The following is a 21,011-nucleotide window of genomic DNA, read 5'->3' as shown; positions in this document are numbered from 1 at the left end:
ATTATTTACAATAGTATGCCAGAGCGGAAAAACAGTGTACATTTTTGACAGTGTTGAAGTTAGCATCTGATTCAGCTCTTCACTAAAGGGTTATTCCGCTGAATTTCATGAACGCATGACTAACTTCGATAGAGGCCGTAAGAGGTGCAGTTTCATACACCTCAAAGTTGTTGTCCTATATATGTTCGTTCTTTCACCATAAGACAAATAAAGGTGGACATGAAAATATTAAATATAAACAATGTATCGCAAACACTCATCTATAATCAGTGACATAACTTGGTGAATCAATCTTAGTACTGAAATTTAGCCAGAAAACAAGAAATTATGGAATTTCTGGTTGTTGCTTCTATTTTTCTGTGAAGTGATGCCTTTATTATTATAAAAATTAAAACAAATAAATCAAGCCAAATTTTAATAAGTTGTATTTTCAAACGAAAGAACGCGTGTTTGAACTGGACTTATTTTAAGAGGTAAAGTTAAAAGCAAAAAAAAAAAAGACACTTGAATTATTATTTTTTTGCTTTCACAAGTTGAATGACTTTTACAATTCATAAAACGTCAAACAGTAATGACCATAAAATCACTTGGTTCGTGTTTAACCGTCCTGAATCTTTAGATTTCGATCTGCTGTATATCAAGCTAAAGGTAAGATTTTTATTTTTAGAGTGAAATAGCCCTTTACTGAAGGACCTACTCGGAATCTACAAATCTGATTCTAACTTCAGCGTTGTTGCTTTTAAGCAACATTTAGTCAAAGAAATATAACTTGTGATTCATCTCGTTTCCTTTTTTTATCGGCTTATCTTTCAATATAAACTAAATCCAAATATGTGAATGCTCACTACATAAAACCTTTTGTGAATGTTTTCTCACTGGCATATAAACCGTCAGTCAACAGCCGGAAATGACGTCATTCGGTGCTTAAAAAAAATGCTGTAATTGTTATTGTTAGCTTGTTAGCTAGCAGACGAACCGCTGAAATGGCGATATGACTGAGTAATAACGGCTTATTACATATGCACCACTAAGTTATAACTAATCCTAAAGTGGTACGTACCAGTTTCTACGGTATATATTTAAAGCAGAGAGATTTTATTAGAGCAAGAATGACGGAATTAAAGTACTTATTGTGCATAAAAAACAAAATGGTGATTATAGTCTGGCTACATTTTCTGGGCTAACAGGCTAACCTTGTTTTGAGCTAACTACTTTCTTCAAGACGCTTAAAACATGTATTTCCCAAACATTTAATCCGTGTGAAATTATTTTTGTTTAATCGAATATAATTAGCTCTGTTTTTGTGTGAGGAACCTTCACACAAGTGAAGGTTCCTCGGTGAACAGAGGTTTAGAAATATTGTCTCTATTATTAATAGCTTAATGAAGAATTAAGCTTCAAATTTTCTGCACGTGTATTTATGTCTTGATAACATTCATTTTGGTTCACTTAACTTTTGTCTGTGGCAGATGGAGGACGGTAACAGGAGTGATGGAGCTTCCACATCAAAGAGCCATGTAGGCTCTTTTCACCTGCAGAGTAAGGTCTTAGTTGTCAGTATCTAAATCTCTGTTATTATTGGAAGGAGCAGAAAAACAGACGTTTCCAGTAATACGTACCCCAGTATAAACAAATTGTCCTAATTTTGAACATTTCTCCCTCACTTGTGATCTTTTTTGTCGGATTTTAAAATTGCACATTGCACACTTGCATAACATCACAAAGATAGTAAATAGAGGAAATATTAATGGTTTAATAAAGACATCAAGAACATTTATTACAATAAGTCGACAATGAGTAGAAATAACATAATAATCACAAATGAACTAAAAACCCACTGGAACAAAACCCACGCTCTTCTAGCAACTAGACAAAATTAGTGAAGAACTAGACTGTGGAATTATCTAAGTAGATTTGTATTCTTCTGGACACGGTCACTTTCTGCTCTTTGTGCATTGATATCTGTTGCTGATAAAAGAAGCAATTGGTTATGCACGGGACTGGTTTTATTTAGGTTTCTTTTGAAATGCATGAAGAAAGAGTTGGTTGAGAATTTCTAACCCTTCAGCAAAAAAGATTAGAACAAAAGTCTTTGAAGATCTCCAGCTGCTGCTTTTCATACCATAAAGGTCTCTAAGAGACTCGCAGAGTACAAGGATGCCTCCAGCATAACCCAGTTTTCCTTGGACTTGCACGTTATTCATACATCTGTTGTAGCTGGGTCAGCAAACTCCTATTTGATTATTTTACAGCTTAGCATTTCAAAAGAAGTCACTGTAGAGTTGCAAAATATACCTCTTGATTAGTCTTTAACCATGGACGTATTAAAGTATTAGGAAAACTAATTGTATATATATTGTACTAAAAAGCAACTCTAAATCAGCAACTGATTCTCCAAAACACCTTAGCTCAAGGGAGGTGAGGGAAATTGGCAACAATTTGCTTCAGATTGCAACCTTGTAGTTAATTGCTTCAAGTAAATGTGATTATCCTGCTTTAGATCATGAGATATTTGATGATTTTGCCTTTTTTCAGCTCCAAAAAGTGAGGACACTTATGAAATTACCATTCCCTTTGAAGAAAACAACTTTGAGCAGCAGGGATTCTTCAACCAGAGCGATCAGAACTTTGACGGTAAATGTCACACAGTGTATAAAGTAATTGCTGCCACAGTTATTATTTTGTGGTGCAGCACCTGTGAACACTGGAGCTGTTCTTGTCATCCTCAGAACCAGCCTCGAGTGCAGGCCCACCTACAGTCAGCAACTCATACATGGTGATCAACAACCTGCGGACCCAGCTCCAGATCTCTGTGGAGAAAAACTCGTGGCTGCAGAAAAGAATCGAGGATCTGGAGGAGGAGCGGGACTTCCTGCGGTGCCAGCTGGACCGCTTCATCTTTTCCACGAAGAGCCAGGGACCGGAACAGGGTCAGAGTCAGTACAGTAACGGTGAGGAAAGACTCTTGCCGTCTGAAAACACTGTCAATAATAAGATTAATGTTGAAACGTTGTTGAAGCGGTTTTTAAAATAAAAATAAATATGTCCCTTTTTGTGTTTTGCTTAAATCAGGATATGAATCTAGACGATTCAACTGGAGGGCAAGAAGAGAGGAAGACCGTCCTGCTGGTAAAAATTCACTTATGCTTTTTGATTCCAGCTTGTGGGGCTGTTTGTTTATTTATTACATTTTTATGATCTCTAAGTCGCAATCCACTTTGTAATTTTCTTTTTTAATAGAACAGCAGAAGGCAGACCAACAGCATTTCCCTCAGCGCCAGTTTGTCCAGCGAAGGCCATGTCCTCCCACTATGGTGCCTTCCAAAAACCACATCTCCAATCCAATGTCCTCTCAGCTCTCTAATATGAATGCTTTGTACAACACAACACAATCACAGGCCCTTTTGCAAGGCCACAGTCAACAGGCAAGTACAACAGGCAGTGGAAGCAACAGCAAACACAGCAATGCTGCAAGATCATCCTTAAACCAACTGAGTGGACGCAATGGCCCAGGTAATGCAAATTAAATCATGTATCTACTTATTTGATTTAATGAGGACGATCCTACAGACCAGTATCTCTTTTTTGTCACCTTGGAGACTTCCACTGGAAAGTTACAAGATACAAGTGTTATGTTAACATTAACACAAATAAATAAAATAAAAGTCAGAGTAATATGATACAGATAAAAAAAAGTTAGTTTAAGAATAGCAATACTGCTCTTCACTGACAGTCAGTTTGAAAGAAATGTGGTCATTCAGTCAGTAATATAAATACTGATAGGTAAAATGTTTACACTAGGAGTAATGGAGCAAATCAAGCCAAAAGCAAGTCATTTAAACATAAATTGCAAACACCTGCAAGTATTAAGCATTTATAGATTTTGCTCCTTTAGAAGCCTGAAAAAGCAGAAAAAAATCTGGAAAATCAAACCATACTTATGTATATTACTTCTTAATATCTTCAGAAAAATGTGATTATATCCATCTGCAAACACTGTTCTGTCTTAAAGCAATCCCAAAGCCGCATCACTCAACCTAATATCACTGAGGCGATTTAACAGCATCCATTGTATTATAGTGTTACTTTAATGAAGTCAGTCTGTCACACGTGTCCTTTGCCTACTGGGTTTTGTGAAGCAAATTATTTTTCGCCCTTACAGATTCGCTCTCACTGCTGGGAGAATCGGATGAGTTCTTGGAGGAGGATGGCTTCATCGAGGAGGACGAAGGGGACGATGTAATGTCAGAGGCAATTAGCACCAACAGGCAGCAGTTAAAGAGGAGGCGAGTCCTCCGAGCGCCACGAGAGCGACAGAGAGGTGACGCAGAGATCCTGAAAAAAGACTCCGAATTTCAGTGTCATTCAGGCTGCAGCTAACTCTGCTCTGCTTTTCTCTTTGTCAGTGAAAGACGCTGCAGGAGTGCTTTTTCGCTATAAGAAGATTCTCCTTACGTACCAGCGCCTCAAAAACATGACCAAGGCCTTCCAAATCCACGGTGTTGACCGCAACACCGTGGCCTCCACCACACCCATTGCTGAGCTGCATCTCGTGGCCCCCGAGAAAGTGGCCGAAGTGGGAGAGTTTGACTCCTCCAAGGAGAAGCTGCTGGATTACGCCCGACGCTGCTACCTCGCCCTGGACGAAGAGACGCTCAGCAGAGTGCAGGCGTTGAAGAAAAATAACCTCCTGCTGCCCATCTCGTACCGATTCAGGCACGAGATGAGCTGATTAATGTCAGCTCTATTGTGGAGGTAGAGACAAGGGGATTCTTTTGAAATGAAAATAATTGTTTCTGCAATCACAGAGGACTGTAATTATGGTAGTTCTTTAGTCATTTGTTCTTCATTTATGCTTTGCAAAGACATTTTTTTATCCTGACGTGGATCTGCTGGAGGGCAGGAGTTCAAACACTACTTTAGATGACCGCAGCTTGTTAAAAATCCAAATTTATATAACTTTATTTGTATTCTGCTTTGACACAATCCCATAAGTGTATAAACGTCCAGTGTATTTTTAATTTTTATTTTAAGTTTTGACTCATTTTTGGAATACTTTGAACAAATTATGACCATTTCAGGATACCGTACTTTTCATTGCTTTATTTTTACTGTGGCTATATTTAGTGTCATTTTTATTTGCCTTAATGCATTTTTATATGATCCACATTTAGAAAAGCTCCATATTTTGCTGCAGACCTCCATATTTAAAGACAAGGAGAACAATCATTAAATGACAATTAGAAAAATACGTAGGTATGAAAGGATAGGTTAGGTCTCGAACCTTTGGCGCCAGGGCACCATATATCAATCAATAACTCACTGGTTTTATACCTAACATAGTATTTTGTCTCAGAAATGTTGGTCGTTTTTATTTATTCTTACTAATGGGAACACCAGTTGCACCTCTGCCTAGTTTTAATGCTGCATTTCTTTCTTTCTTCAAAGGACTCCAAGCAACTTTTGTATATGACTTCTACTATGTTGCTATAAATGTAACCTCCTACGCTTCTGATATTAGGAATCTTGTATTGTATTGTGAAGTTTTATATATTGTGGATCTGAGCAATTTCACTACATAACACTATAGATTTTTTGTAATACTGTGTAGGTTTCGGTTACTTGTAAAAAAAAAAAATAGAAATTGTGAAAACAGCTAAAAATCATCAGCAGAAACAGAGGAACTGTTCTCCACAACGTGTGCATGTAAAAAGAGCGTTTGTGATCTGTTGTGCGGTCTTCAAATTTGAAGGGAGCTGATTGTAATTTGCTATGAAATGCAACTATTTTGGCAGTGAAGGCAATTATTTTGGATTTTGTTCTACAGCAGAATAATATTGTGTAACCATGAGTCCATGAGTAAACAGTTCAAGAGCAATAAGGGAGCTGCAAAGTTAACTGAGATTCCTGCCAGTTCACACATTTCCACCTGGAACAGTTTCTACTTGCAGCATGAGTCAAATGACAGTAAAGCATTTGAATTCATATAAAAATGCAACATTTTATTCTCTAACCTTCAAGAACAAATCTCTCTGATGAGTGCTGATGATTCATTAAGAAATTGTGTTAATAGAAGTGAAATAAACTTTGTTTTTCCCTCACTGATTTCTCATTTATGTCATTAACTGTGTTTGATGTTTGAAACAAAGTGATTTGCTCTGACCTTTTGTTCATGTTTTTAGTCTTACTCATGATGGAAGAGAAATACTTCAGTTATTCCAGTAAGAAAATACTGATTGTGTCTGAAACTTGGGTGTCGGTGATGAACTCATGCCTGAACCTTAAGAGACACATAAAGACATTACCAAGTCAACCTTCTATTACCTTAAGAACATTTCCTAGGATTAAATGACTACTGTCCCTACAAGATCTAGAGAAACTCATCCATGTGTTTATCTTTAGTTGAATTGATTACTGCAACAGTGTATTTACAGGTTTACCTAAAAAAAACAATCAGCTGCAGCTGATCCAAAACACATTCTCACTAAAACTAGGAAAATAAAGCGCATCACCCCAGTTCTAAAGTCTTTATACTGGCTCTCTATATCTCAGTGAATAAATACTTTTGCGGGTTTATAAAACACTGAATAGGTTAGCACCAAAATACTTTAAGATCCATCAATCTTCCAGACCACTGAAGCCTTCTGATTCTAGTCTACTCTGTATCGCCAGAATCAGAACCAGACACGGAGAAGCAGCAGTTTATCTTCCTTTAATCTGGAACAAACTCATAGAAAACTACAAAAACACTGAAACACTTATTTCCGTTAAATCAAGGCTAATTAGATATTGTTCTATTGCAATGTTGCGTCTTGTCTGTTGCTTAATGTCTTCACCATACAAAACATTTTGAATTTCTTAGGAGCTGAAAGCGCGAATTAATTCATCCACTAGATCAGTGGTTCAAGCTGGGGTGGTGGTGTAATGGTGAGTGAGGGATACATTAGCAAACATTGGGCTAACTGAGCACCGTTTGAGTATCACAACAACCCTCGGATGTTGCTGATTATTGTTTCCATTCATAAATGCACGCAGGATTGTGAAGTATTCCAGACTAACCATGTTTCTCTTTCATATAAAGAAATACGTTAGCTGAAAATTGTGAGTTATTTCTACTTATATCTACTTGTATCACTTTCTCTTTAGAGAATGAACAGTTAGAAGACGAGTTTAGTCTTCGCTTTTATTCTGACTCGATTACTACTGGTAATCTGGATGAGCGGAAACCCCACAGTCATCAACTTCCGATGTCAGGGGCTGCCTGGGAGACGGAGCAGAAAAAGCGGGCATAGCGAAACCTTTATTGTTTTGTATAACGTTTAAACTTCTGAAGGCGCTAATTTCTGGCTTACAAAGTCAAATAACTTCAATTTGTAGGTCTGTGACCCTTTAGGACTTGCATCTAGCTCGGGAAAGTGTCTCATTCATTCGTCCGTGGTGTGTGTTGCAGCAGGCCTATTCTTCTGGACTTTGCTACAAGCTAGTCGGCTAACGTTAGCAGGCTAACGAGCACGTTTTCCTTTCTCAATCATTCATGTCGGTTACGTTGTAAAATACACACCACTACGTTTTATGCGTGTGTTGGTCATTCAATTTTGGTAAATCCGTCGTGAAATTACCCGCTCGTCAAAGCTAATTCGTCGAAGCTATTTCAAGCTAACCGCTTGTGTTTAAAAGTGTAGCTCACTTTGTTGCTAGCTGAAGCTAGCCACCGCCGACTGAACAACGCAGTCCCAGAGAGCGTAACAAGCTTCCACCCAGAGATGTCGGACTACGACGAGTTTGAGAGACAGTTGTCTGAAAACAAGCAAGGTAAATAAATTAGCCGCACAACAATAACAAAAACGACAGGTTTATGGGTCAGATTTAAACCGCCGCCATCATTTTATCCAATCGTGGATGTGTCTATTTACAGGAACGCTGAGCGGCTCTTTACTGTCATACAGTCTCAAAACCCCTCAAGTGTGATGTCGCTGCACCATTGTTCTCAAATTAACTAGGGTAGTTCACTGTAGGCTATATAAAACAATGAGCTTATTGAAAACTGGACAGCGGTACTTTTTAAATCTTTCATGTACAACGTGGGTTTCCTAATGCCTGGCATCCATCCGCTTCAGCTGCGTAGTGTACAGTGAATATTTATGTGCCACTTACTTTTTATCTACCGCTATCAACATATCAACATTGCATTTAAAAATTTTGCCGACCACGCCTTTAACATCAGGCCTAAAGCAAGCTACTCCCAGGGTCTATAAGTTTAAATATATATTTTTGTAGTTTTCTATATCTGATTAAGTATGAAAAAAAATTAATTGCAGATTTATTCAAATGGCAAAACTGTACATATTTAGGTAGCGTTGTAGGTTTTATATTGCTTTATGTTAAAATTACGTCTTTCAACTTTTTGTGCCATCACTCCTGGAGTTTAGATTTTTAGTAAGCATATTAGTTTCAAGAGTTTATTTCAAAACAATTCTACTTGAAAGGGTTGCAGAATATTTTGCAAACACTTCTATTTATTAGGTTGGAAAATAAATGAAGGAGTGGTTTCTTGGTCTAAAAAGTCTAAAAGAGTCTCATTAAAACCAAATTATGTTCTGTTTTAAACAAGTAATGCAACAGCAAAATGGCAGCACCTCAAATAACTAATATGATACTTTTATTTATCCCTCAGTGGGTGAATATAAGTGTAGCCGCAGGAGAGGGAGAGGTAAATGGAAGCACACACTTAACATAAGCAATAATAATAAGAAGAAGTTGTACAGCAGTGACAAAAAAGCAGCACAAGAAAAAAAAAACATTCAGCCATGAATAAATGGCAGATATTGATTCTAGGTCTGTTTTCTCTTTAGTATTCATCAGAGGTGAGTTAAAATACTGGAGGGTACGCTTTTACTTTAGAAAGTTAACTTTATATCCTTTTCCAAAAATATAAAGCAGTTCTATTGGTTTACAAGCTTTTTATTTCCACAGCGGAAAGGGACAAAGAGAACCGCCACCACCGCCGCTCCTCGTCCCGCAGCCGCAGCAGAGAGAGGAAACGGAGAAGCAGAGACAGGGACAGACGCAGCAGGGACCGCCGTGGAGACAGTAAGGAGCGAAGACACAGGCGCAGGTTAGTATGGCCATTCAGCAACGTCAACAGGCTGATGAACTTCTGTCAGCTTATGAACTCTGCAGCTGAACTGCTGTGAGGTTTGATTCACATGACCAAACCAAGCAATTTAAGTTATGCAGCTGCACATTCCTGGCTTTTAATTTGATCTAGAAATATTAAAAGGTGTATTATTGGGCGTGATGTGGTGGCGTAGGGGTTAGCGCGACCCACGTTTGGAGGCCTTGAGTCCTTGACGCGGCCGGCGAGGGTTCGACTCCCGGACCCGGAGACATTTGCCGCATGTCTTCCCCCCTCACCTTCCCACTTCCTGTCAGCTTACTTGCGTATATTCGTATAAGGGACACTAGAGCCCACAAAAAAATCCCCTGGAGGGGTAAAAAAAAAAAAAAAAAAAAAAAAGGTGTATTAATTAACTGATGGGACCACTATTATACTTATGATTACTTTCCCAAGCCCTTTGCTCCTGATTCTTAGTTTTGTGCACCAAGCAGACTTGGTATAAAAGACTTTCAACACACAAAGAAACAACTTATATCTTTGTTTTTGAGTATTACTTGAAAATATCCAGACTCTTAGAACCACTAAGGATTTAATCGGTAACTAGAACATTTAAACTAAGTTCTCCTGAAAATATTGCACAGTTTAAATTATTGAGCTGTTCAGGTTAAACATATTAGCTGTCAGCATGAATCTTTTCATACAGATGTAAATGCTAGTGTTCTTATACTGTACAGCCCCTGTTATCCAGAGGCAGCAGACCCACCTGCTGTAAAAGGAGATGCAGCCATCAGATTTGTGGCTGATGCCATTTGCCAGTTTCCCCCTAAAGTTTATCCGATTCCACTAGCTCTAAGAAAAATAAATGTTTCAGGTTTTTTGACCAATAATATTTGAACCCAAGAGATTAAGATTATTTTTATTTGTGTGTCAAAGTATGTGACTCCAACCTATTTATCTGTTTTATTTCTACTAAAGTCAAAATTAAGTGCATCAAAGAGCCTGCTGTTTGCAGATTTGCTTACTGACAGAAAATGTTTTTCACTTTTGGTTCATTTATTGAGCAGCTGAAAAATGTTTGGTTGATAAAGGAAAAATGGACTGATTTTGATCACTGTAATGGTGATTGAATGACTTTATTCCCTTCTGTAAACAAACATCTGTTTGTTGATCATTAATATCTTCAGCAGACTGCCGGAAACAAGATGTTAACAGTAATGGGAAGATTGATGGTTTAAATGTGTACTCTCCCTTTTTTTTTTATATTATCCTGAATCAAGTTTGCCTGTTGATTCCACCTTGTACACAGATATTTTAGAGTATTGTATTGAGAATGAGTTGATAGTTTAAATACCTGAACCAGGGGAAGAATTTGTTTGTTGGGTCCAGACAAACAAATGCCAACAAGCTTTCTTTATTCCCACATATGTGGGATTTTGATTTGCATGCAACCTCTGGGAAAAATCACACATATGTTACCTGCCACTTTAAAAACACACCTGCATTACACACTTTCTAATGTAAAATAGCAGCTAACTTCTCTGAGTGTTTTAAAATCCTGCAATCTAGTGCCCAGATCTGGTGAGTGTGAGGGTAAAAAGGGCTCAGCTATTTTGAAGTGTCAATGTAAACAGTTAAATTGATGTTAAGAGAAATGTCAATCCCTTCCAATGTCATTTCAGCTCACCATCCAGCTACCCCCAAGACAAAGCTGGAAGGTAATACAGCAAACTAACACAAAGCTGGGTTGTGCATTGTTGCAACAACTGCAATTGTCTGTGCTCAGACAGTTTGTACTGTTTTATTCACATAACTGAGATGGGGGTCCAGTGTTGTATTTTTTTAATGGATGCAAATTGTCAATAGGTTGTTGTTTTTGTATATTTCAGAAAATACAACCCAGTGCCCGCTTTGTTAGTCTTTTGGTTTTTATGCAGAAAGTTTAGTTGAATTTCAATATTTTAATAACATCACCTTAACTCTGTTCAACAGCCGTTCTCCTCATCGTGAGAAGAAGAAGAAGGTGAAGAAGTACTGGGATGTCCCTCCACCGGGTTTTGAACACATCACTCCCATGCAGTACAAAGCCATGCAAGGTATCATTTACCTCCATCCATTTGTGATGAACATCATAATCAGAGTTAAACTTACCTCCTTGATAAAGAACGACTGTAATGTCAGGGTTCCTACACAGTCTGGACAAATGGGGAGATTTATTATGTATTTTAAGATCTAGTTAATGTGGAAAAATACAGTAGTAGGATATACTTCCCTGTCCTGTTGTCTAGTCATGGCATCCATCTGTCTGTCCACATATCTGTCCATCACTCACCAAACATTGATGAAACGGTGAGATGTATAAAAAGTGTCTAGGTTTTTAAATATTTTCTTTCTTTATCTCCCAGCGGCCGGACAGATCCCAGCCACGGCTCTGCTGCCCACCATGACCCCAGATGGCCTGGCTGTTACTCCCACCCCGGTGCCTGTGGTGGGCAGTCAGATGACCCGGCAGGCTCGCCGCCTCTATGTGGGCAACATCCCATTTGGCATCACAGAGGTGAAAACTCCTTAATTAAGCATTTTTGTGGTAATACATTTTCATTTTAAATAAACTATGAAAAATTTGAACAAATTTACTGATCTTTTCCCTCCTTTCAATGTAGGAATCTATGATGGACTTTTTTAATGCTCAAATGCGTTTGGGGGGTCTGACTCAGGCCCCTGGGAATCCTGTGCTCGCAGTACAGATCAACCAGGATAAGAACTTTGCCTTCCTGGAGGTAGGAACGTATTACAGGGACCATCGTTTGTGATTACGATGTAAAAATCAATTCGTGTTTGATTACATTATTTTCTGTGCAGTTCCGTTCGGTGGATGAAACAACACAGGCGATGGCCTTTGATGGCATCATCTTTCAAGGCCAGAGCCTGAAAATCCGCCGCCCGCACGATTACCAGCCCTTGCCTGGCATGAGCGAGAACCCCAGTGTCTATGTGCCGGGTACACAGACAATTAATGGTTTTTAACCTCAGTTGCTTGTCACATTTCATTAATATTCATAAAATTCTCTACATAGCCATGACCTGTAATCATCTGATTTGATGTTTTTACTTCCATCCTTGAACATGATGCAGGTGTGGTGTCCACAGTGGTGCCAGATTCGGCTCACAAGCTCTTTATAGGTGGTTTGCCGAACTACCTGAATGATGACCAGGTCAGTGTTTTTGCCTTTAAGCTGGGATACAAGCCATAATCTAACATGCTTTTCAATGTTCACAGGCCTTGAAATGTTAGCTTACATTCGGTTAATTTCTAACAGATCATATATTTGTAAGCAATATGACTCAATGTAAGAACTTTGTGTTTTTCTAGGTGAAAGAATTGTTGACATCATTTGGCCCGCTGAAGGCCTTTAATCTGGTGAAAGACAGCGCCACAGGCCTGTCTAAAGGATACGCTTTCTGTGAATATGTTGACGTCAACTTGAATGATCAGGTAATGGGTCACAACAGAGGAAAATGTGCATCAGTGGAGGTTGTTTCAGGAGGGTGTAAATAATTCTTGGTATCTTTGCAGGCTATTGCCGGGTTGAACGGCATGCAGCTGGGAGACAAGAAGCTCCTGGTGCAGAGAGCCAGCGTGGGCTCCAAGAACGCCACTCTGGTGAGTTTCCAGCTGCTGGCAGCAGGATAGTGGGAACCTCGATGCTAAACTCAGACACATTCCTGTTAAGTTTTCTCCAGTTTGTCTCCTTTTAACAGTGGTAGCAAGTGAAAGTGGGAATCTTTTCTTTTCAGTAAAGTTTTGTATTTTCAGATGGAAACAAAGTGTTTATCCCACCAAAAGTTCTTGGGCCACTATTAGTGCTTGAGCATTGTTTTAAAGAGTAAAACTGTTAAAGGTCTTCTGATCTACATTTGTTTTACTCTGAATTTTTGTCAGAATGAATGTGTCATGTCACCCATTTATTTTTATAAACAGTTTCAAATACCTTTATTGGTGTGACTGCTCTTTACAGTCCTGTCATGCATTTCAGTGCACTGTTGAAAAAGCCCACCAGTGTTTCTATGCAGAGCTACAAACAGCATTTATAAATGCATTTGGAAATGACAAATGTGGAGAAAAGCAGCTCTGTCTGGACTACATTCATTATGCAACAGGCAAATAAACCAAACATCAGGTTAATAAGTCAGCTTGTGTTGTTCCACTGCTAATCTCACATTTTAAGGTTAAACCTCTGTGTTTCTATTCTTTTGGCCTTAAATTAAGCAGACCAAACATGATTCTCACAGCATTTTAACATATTGATGTTTTCTGTAGCCTAACCTAATCCACTGACAAAACTGCAGAAACAGAGCTGATAAAACCAGTGTTATGGTCCAGCAGATGACTGCTGTTGATCCAGTTTAACACTGGAATTGGTTTGGTGGGGGGAAAAAATACATTATTTCAGTTACACATATTAAGCTTAAGATAAATTGTTTTTTGTTTAGCCATTTTCAAAAAATAAGAAAAATTCTATTGTCTGATGTTCATAATAGTAGGGAAGAATGCACTACTGTTTCTTTTAAATATTGCATGTACTGCAGTGTTTTACCTCCAGACCTGGTTTTGTTTTCATCACAGGTAACAGTTTTTCTCTTAGTTTGTGGAAATTATGTTGCTAAAGAGTAAAATAAAAATCCAAAATATACTATAAATGATAAACATGGAATATTTTGTTGGTTCTTCCAACAGATTACAAGTTAAATCATGCAGTTTTCATAAACATTGTTAGGCAATGCATGAAACTCACACCCCTGACCTCCTAAAATGCAGATTTTTGTTTTAGTGGAGTAATGAGGAAGTGAGTGAATAGTACATCGCTTGCCTTTCAGCTACAGTGTTTTTAAATGACATTTAATAGTGAACATGTCTTGTGTTTATCCTATAGTGCAGAACAGAAGGACTGCCAATATGGTGGGGTGGCTGTAAATATTACATGTCACATTGGTTGTTGATGTGGTAGACGTTCTGCATGCTTAAAGCAATCTGATTCCAAATAAATGTAACCTTTTTGCAATCTGGGTTTTTTTTTCTTCCAGACAACCATAAACCAGACGCCTGTGACGCTGCAGGTACCGGGTCTGAACAGCTCTGTGACTCAGATGGGCGGCCTGCCCACTGAAGTGCTGTGTCTGATGAACATGGTGGCCCCAGAGGAGCTCCTGGATGACGAAGAATATGAGGAGATTGTGGAAGACGTGAGGGAGGAGTGCAGCAAGTACGGCCAAGTCAAGAGCATCGAGATACCTCGCCCTGTGGACGGCCTGGAGGTGCCCGGGACCGGCAAGGTAGGCGGTCGAAATCCAGATTTGAACATTTCTGCATTTAGTCACGTTACAACCAGATATTTAGTTTGGATTTTACGTGATGGATCAACACAAAATAGTGCGAGGTGGAGAGAAAAAGATCTCAGAATGTTTCAAACATGAAAGATGTGGCATGTATTTGATTTTCATGGTCCATACATCCTTTAAAAGTCTTAAAGTCATGCATCTAAAATTAAGGCCATAAAATGTCTAAAATTCCTTTAAAAATGCAAGTTGGCCTTAAATACAGAACTATTTAATCTTGAATATTCTATGTAGATTTTTTTTTCCACTGAAATTTTCTGTCGGGCTTAATTTGAGTCGCCTGCACACATCTCTATTGCGTTCTGTGACTCGAGGCGGTTTAGGCTTCCAGTAACCAGCTGCTAATATTCTCTTGATAGCTAACTAGCTTTATTTTGTCTTTTATGGGTAAGGGCAAATTTATCACTAATTTATCATCTTTTGTACATTTCTATTGTGATACGGGGTGACTTTATTTACACGCATCAGAGTAAAGAGGGCTGAAACATATGTTTGCCTCAAAGAGTTTATTAAAAAAAGCCAGAGTTTTTCCCTTTCTCCTTATATTCATGCACAACTTTAAAAATGCTTAGCTGTAGAATGACAAAATATGAGAAAGCTCAAGAAAGATGAATATTTGTGGCAAGTCGTGGTCTGTTCTATCACCAGACTTCAGTGTTTTGTGTTTTTTTCCCCCTCTTTTTCCAGATCTTTGTGGAGTTTACTTCAGTTTTTGACTCCCAGAAGGCCATGCAGGGGCTGACAGGAAGGAAGTTTGCCAACAGGGTGGTCGTGACAAAATACTGCGATCCAGATGCTTATCACCGCCGGGACTTCTGGTAGATGGGGTGGTGGGTAACAGCTTGGAGGGGAGGGGGGAGGAAGGGATGGTAATGTTATGTAAATTGCCCGTTTCCAGACCAGCCCTGGGAGTAATTCAGTTGAGCAACATTTCAGGTAGATCTTTGACTTTTAATCATTTGACGAATGACTTCTGTGATATCCAGTTTATTGTTTCAGATCTACATGACATGTCCAGCTGTTAAAACCTATATTTGTGATCGTAAGGGATGAAGGTCGGGGTTTATAATGAATGCATAACAGAGCAAGGTTTGGGTACTAGTTGTGTAGCTGGGTGGGCGGGTGGGGAAGGCCATGAGGATTTTTGAGAAATGTGTGTATTAAAAAGGGCCAGGGGGCGGGGTTTACTGTTTTTTTTTTCTTTTTATACTTTGTCCGACCTGAGTGTCAGCTTTGAGAGAAAGTTGGGAGGGAGGGGAACTCCTTACTTTAAAGGTTTGTATTTAAAGCCTGTTTTAAATAAATTGAAAAGGAGCTGCCGTACAGAACGACTAGACAATTCTGATTGAAAAGAGTAGAGGAGAAAAAAAGTATGGAGTACGTGTTTGTGAAAGGGAGACGAAGCAGAAGACGAAGGGCATTTTCAATTGATTTAATGTAGATACACGGTAGCCGTAACAACGTCCACCTGTTTGTCATCAGCGTAGGAGAGGAAATTTGTTTTACTTCTGTTATCTCTTCATGTTCCTTCGTTTGATCACTCTGCTGCCCCTACGTCTGGTTGGACTCTTATCTGATTGTCGGCCGTAATCGTTCTGATATGTGCATAGCTTTTCTGATTCGAGCTGTAATATCACCTTGTATTCAGTCTGCAAAGTAACACAAACTGCTGAAAGAAAAATTCCAATGATTCCATTTGCATTTTCTTTTTTTCTCTTCCTGTAACTTTTCATGCCCGGGTTTTGTTTTGTGAACAGCTCTTTATATTTTGACCCTGATTCAGAATAAGACGAAAAAGAGAAAACGAAAAGCAGATTTCTATTCAGTGAGGGAGGAGGGGATACATCTCATCTTTTACCAGCAAGCCATCACGTCGTTAAATCAATTGGCTTTGGAGAGAAATTTGGCTTGCCCCTCTTTCAGTGATGTCTGTACTTTCATACGTGTCACAATCTTGTACCCTGGACAGCTCGGTTTTCTTCTTGGATGTTAAATGTGTTGGATCCAGTACGTTTTTGTGCAACATCTCACCACCTTTGACAAGACCAAATAAACACATGACTAAAATCCCACGACTCATGTTGTCCTGTAGAATGAAACCAAATTCAGCTGTTTTATGTCTCCGTCAGCAGATTTATCAAATTGATACATTTATTGGCCAACACTGGTCTGTTCCATAACATTTGGACCCTGTAGAGATGAATGAGGCCTGTTTCTGCTTTAGTCAGGACGTTGACAACCTGCTGTATGCCCCGACCAACTCTCTTCTTTCACTCCCCCAGTCCTTTCACTTTTATTCCCGAAGGACCACGTTTCACACTGTACGGGCTTGATGATAAAACTTTCATTTCATATTTGCGGCTCCGCGAGATGGCGCTTAAGAGTGTGACAGAAATAACACTTTTGAAATGTTACTCCTTACTTTTTCAAAGTCTTCTGTGTCTGTGTCGATTTCTTTTTTTTTTTCTTCTAAAAACAAACGTGATTTCTTAAATGATTTAAACCTATTAAAAAAAAAGCAGCATCTAGTTTGTACAAGCAGTCTTTTGTTTGTCCAGTTTGTTTCCAAATGTTGATTAAAAGCTGAATTTACATGACTGCTGCCTTTTTTTTTCCCTTTTATCGTGCACCCTCATGGTTGGCTCCACACTAGAAAAGTCTGGAGTCTTCATTCAGTTGATATCATTTAGAAACATCCTTGTACTTAACAGTAATGTCCAAGTGATGGCGCTATTTCACAGGCACAGCTGGCAAAATTTATATTTATTTAATGGGTTGTATTTTTTTTTAGGTTTTCAGTATTTTTCTTACAATTAGCACTTAAAGATAAAATTTATCTTGCTGAGAAAATTTACCTTTAAATAGGTCAAATATTTTTGGAAAAGTTTAGAAAATGCCCATTATGTATAAAATCAAAAATGTTTTTCTATCTTTATTTTTTTATTATAACTTTATTGCTTTTAGACCAAACTTTTTTTTAAATTATTTTTTAGCTCAGATTAAAAATTAATTAGTTTTAAGTCTTAATGCTCGTCACATTTTCACTTTTAGGCCCGTAATTTGGACACAAATTGCACACATGTAGAAATGACAGTCTAAAAATAATAAAAAACGACATGTAGGTCATTTAGATAACCTAAATCTAAATGACATTATCTTCTTCCATAAGGTCATGTAATATTTGCAGCTCCAATAGGAGTTTTATTTAGCTGGACTGAGGATAAAAATGCCTCTTTCCATTGTAAAGGTTGCAGAACCGTGTTCTAGTTATCAGCATTAAACATCCTTAAATTTCATGGTTTTCTTTTGAGCCATCAAATTCTTTTAATCACTAAATGTTTTGCTTCTCCCTCAAATTACATGTTAGACTATATCAGTAAATATATTTCAAAGACAAGGTTACATTTCTAACTTCAACATTTGGCACATCAGTGGAGTCAAGTACAGCATTTAAATATTTGAACCAGAACAGGCCAGACTAACTTAGTTGGTTTCAATCACACACTGGAATGATAATTTAATAATGAATTTGCAACTACGGTTGGGGTTAAATATACCTGGCGACAAACAGAAGAAATGCATTTAATCAATATTGAACCAGTGACTTTAAATTTTGGCTAACATACATTACAACTAGTACATTTCCTAGTTCATTTGCATCCTAAGTATGTGAAAATATTACAAATTAAAATAATTTAAAATCTGTTCCTCATGAACCATCAAATATACTTTAGTTATCTATAAGTGGAAGTAGACATTTACACTGACTGGATAGCTGAGTGCTCTTGGCGCCCCCTGTTGACCCGTGTCCCAGTTTGCTTGTGATTTGTATTGGCACTGGTCAGCTTTATTTGAAAACCAACAGTCTTTTCTTCCATCACCTTTTTTGTAAACCAGTGGTTCCTAATATTTTTGGAGATGGTGCATTCTTTTCAAATGATGTAGGCTGAGCTCCCTTGTTTGCGTTATTGTCGTCTGTACCTATTTATAAATCGCCTACACAAAGATAATTAAATCTCCCATTCGCTGCCGTTAGCTGGCATACGGACACATTCTTAGCCAGCAGTAATGAAAGCCATAAGGAGCATCCTGACTTATTCAATAGGGAGTTCATGTAAAACAGTTATAGTAAAGCAGCCATGCTCTGACATGGAATAATGGCCTGTGTCAGCTCTATACCACCCATCTTCATCCGCATGGCTACACTCCACTGCACTAGACCCAGAGGCAGGGTCTGTGATGCAGCACTCTGTGCCCGGCTGCTCCCTAAGGACGGAGCTGGAGCATCAGAGCTTTCATGCATCTGAAACCTTTACACACCAGAGCTCGCATGTAAAACCTGACACAGCCGCTCCTACAGACCTGGAGACTCCTCTGACCAATATGAGAGACCCTACATGTCATTACCGTCCCCTCTCCCACCCTGGTGCTGCAGCGAGGATTGTAAAGTCATCGTCGCCCTCTAGTGGTGAATGTGTGACTCTGTCAGTGATCATTGGCATTCCGGGCAGAGCTTCCTCATTGATCTTCATTCAGAAAGATAGAACACTGCCGCAGCGGGAATGCAACACTGGAGCTGGATGCGGTGTCTGAGCAATATCCTGTGTTTATTCTACACACAGGGGGTTAAGCTCTGCAAATCATCTTTTGGAGAGGGGCTCTGCACCAGCTAAACACATAGATGTTATTAATATGGCACGAAACCTTTAATATGTAAATTAAAACTACAGAGACGGATGAAATACTTTGAGATGCTTCATTTGGTCATGTGCATGCTGCATCGATGTTAGTCATGCTTTGACATGACAGTCAATCATTACTGTTAGTAGCCATGTATTTATAACGTCTCAACAAAAACCAAAGAACTTAATGCAAAGAGAGCTTTTCTTATTTTGTTTGAAGTGTCCTTCCACTTGTCTTCAATTAATAAGTGAAATTATAGGTTTAACTTGTTGGAATGCATCTGAACTTTGCCGTTATGTAAGGAATAGAGGGCGTCATATATGTACACATCTTGGATCGTTGATCCCTGCTAAAGATAAGCTTCCCCACAACATGATGCATTCACCACTATGTGTCGATGTGGGGACGCTGTGTTAGTTTCTGACTACAAATATAACTTTGCATGCAAGCAAAAATGTTTGATTTACCATACCAGTTTATTTTGAAACCTCTAAAAACCACAGGAAAACTGACAAAAAAAAAGCATAACAAAAACCACGAAAGATCAACACAGGTCAGAGAATAAGAGGTAAAACAGAACAGAACACAAATTTTAAAAAATCTAGAAATGCCACTAAAAAAACAAAAAAAGAGAGAATATAAAACACACAAAACCATCTCACCCTCCACACAACATAGGAGCTTCAGCAGAAAAAGCTTCATTACCTCTCAGTATAGATGATTTTGGAACCACTAAAAGCATCTGTTCTATTGATCTGAGAATACAGTGTGCTACAAATGGGCACATGAGTGCAGACAAATAAAAAATAATTTTAAAATGATTTCCACTGAGGGGAAACCAGTAATGATGCAATCAAATCATACCAGTTTAATTAAAGAGACCATTACAATAATTGAGGTGCAAGGTTAAAAAGCATGTCTTTCTGTCTCCAGGCTGGATTGAAAAGACTTCATTTTTGACAGTGGACACATTTCCAGTGTCTCCTACATGATTTGTCAGACGTTGCTTTTTATAAGGATGGCGGTTTTCTTCTTAGTACTCTTCAACAAGGCTAAATTTGCCTGTCCTGGTCCTGTAAACAGATTCTTACACCTATGCTATGGATCTCCGCAGCGGTACTCCGTACCAGCGGTACTAAATCCTGTTTGTTGCTTCTCTGAACAGTAAGTTGAGATTTGTGGCTCTTAAAAACTGACATAGTTAAGTCATAAGAATCCTTTTTGAATGCACTGTAGCTTTCAAATATTTGATAAACAAAATTATAAACCTATGTTGGACTTATAGCTAGACATAATTCTTTAGGTCTTTAATGTGATGTATTTTACTGGGGAAAATTTTTACGCTGCAGCAGCAGTCGGTAATTATTGCATCACTAATGTAATGCGTGCGAACACATGAGGACACATGTAAGCCATGCAGAGTGTTGAAGCATAAATCGGTGTTGCTGACAGAAGCCCAAGAGTGATGTGGAGACAAGATTGTTCACATCAGCATGCTGCAGATTATTGATGGCTTCTGACTGTCTTTGGACATTTTCCATCCATCTCACATGATGGAGGAGCGGCGGGACTCTGTGAACTCAGGTGTTTCGAAGAATCGACACACTATTCGCCTTAAAACAGATTGCTGTCCTCTCAGTTAATAGATTAACTGCAGCTGTTACAGGTTGAACATATGTGACCTCTCTAAGGAAAGCTCGTCTACAGCCTGCACTGAGACGGTGTGCAATCTCATAGTGAACATCAGCTACTTTAAAAGGCTTTAGTGTTCATAACTCTATCAGTACTGTTCATCATGAAGAATATAAATAGTTGA

The 21,011-nt window shown here is 38.6% G+C and overlaps 2 protein-coding genes across 6 annotated transcripts; both read left to right on the top strand.

Moving 5' to 3' along the window:
- The first annotated feature begins 918 nt into the window (after nucleotides 1–918).
- On the top strand, nucleotides 919–6,101 carry LOC102219304 (coiled-coil domain-containing protein 106-like). Of its 2 annotated transcripts, XM_023329916.1 has the most exons (9): nucleotides 919–1,052; nucleotides 1,470–1,539; nucleotides 2,536–2,634; nucleotides 2,730–2,951; nucleotides 3,073–3,129; nucleotides 3,241–3,314; nucleotides 3,399–3,513; nucleotides 4,163–4,321; nucleotides 4,407–6,101. In XM_023329916.1, the coding sequence occupies exons 2-9, from the start codon at nucleotides 1,470–1,472 to the stop codon at nucleotides 4,730–4,732; spliced, it is 1,122 nt and encodes a 373-aa protein (XP_023185684.1). In that variant the 5' UTR covers nucleotides 919–1,052; the 3' UTR covers nucleotides 4,733–6,101. The 2 variants fall into 2 exon arrangements, with proteins under 2 accessions (XP_023185684.1, XP_014324161.1); XM_014468675.2 differs by having other exon boundaries at nucleotides 921–1,052; nucleotides 3,241–3,513.
- A 1,129-nt stretch (nucleotides 6,102–7,230) lies between these two features.
- u2af2 (U2 small nuclear RNA auxiliary factor 2) lies at nucleotides 7,231–17,109 on the top strand. Of its 4 annotated transcripts, none has more exons than XM_005798791.2 (12): nucleotides 7,231–7,812; nucleotides 8,974–9,115; nucleotides 10,798–10,833; nucleotides 11,108–11,211; nucleotides 11,521–11,672; nucleotides 11,779–11,895; nucleotides 11,978–12,116; nucleotides 12,251–12,330; nucleotides 12,489–12,611; nucleotides 12,693–12,779; nucleotides 14,201–14,449; nucleotides 15,200–17,109. In XM_005798791.2, exons 1-12 carry the CDS (start codon nucleotides 7,764–7,766, stop codon nucleotides 15,332–15,334), a joined length of 1,413 nt encoding a protein of 470 aa, XP_005798848.1. In that variant the 5' UTR covers nucleotides 7,231–7,763; the 3' UTR covers nucleotides 15,335–17,109. The 4 variants fall into 4 exon arrangements, with proteins under 4 accessions (XP_005798848.1, XP_005798847.1, XP_005798852.1 ...); XM_005798790.2 differs by having other exon boundaries at nucleotides 11,978–12,134; XM_005798795.2 differs by lacking the exon at nucleotides 10,798–10,833.
- The last annotated feature ends 3,902 nt before the right edge of the window (nucleotides 17,110–21,011 follow it).

Source organism: Xiphophorus maculatus, chromosome 3 (genome assembly GCF_002775205.1).
Source record: "Xiphophorus maculatus strain JP 163 A chromosome 3, X_maculatus-5.0-male, whole genome shotgun sequence".
NCBI classification, from domain to species: Eukaryota; Metazoa; Chordata; class Actinopteri; order Cyprinodontiformes; family Poeciliidae; genus Xiphophorus; species Xiphophorus maculatus.
Note: the sequence above shows the minus strand (reverse complement) of the source record. Positions and strands in the feature narration are given on the sequence as shown.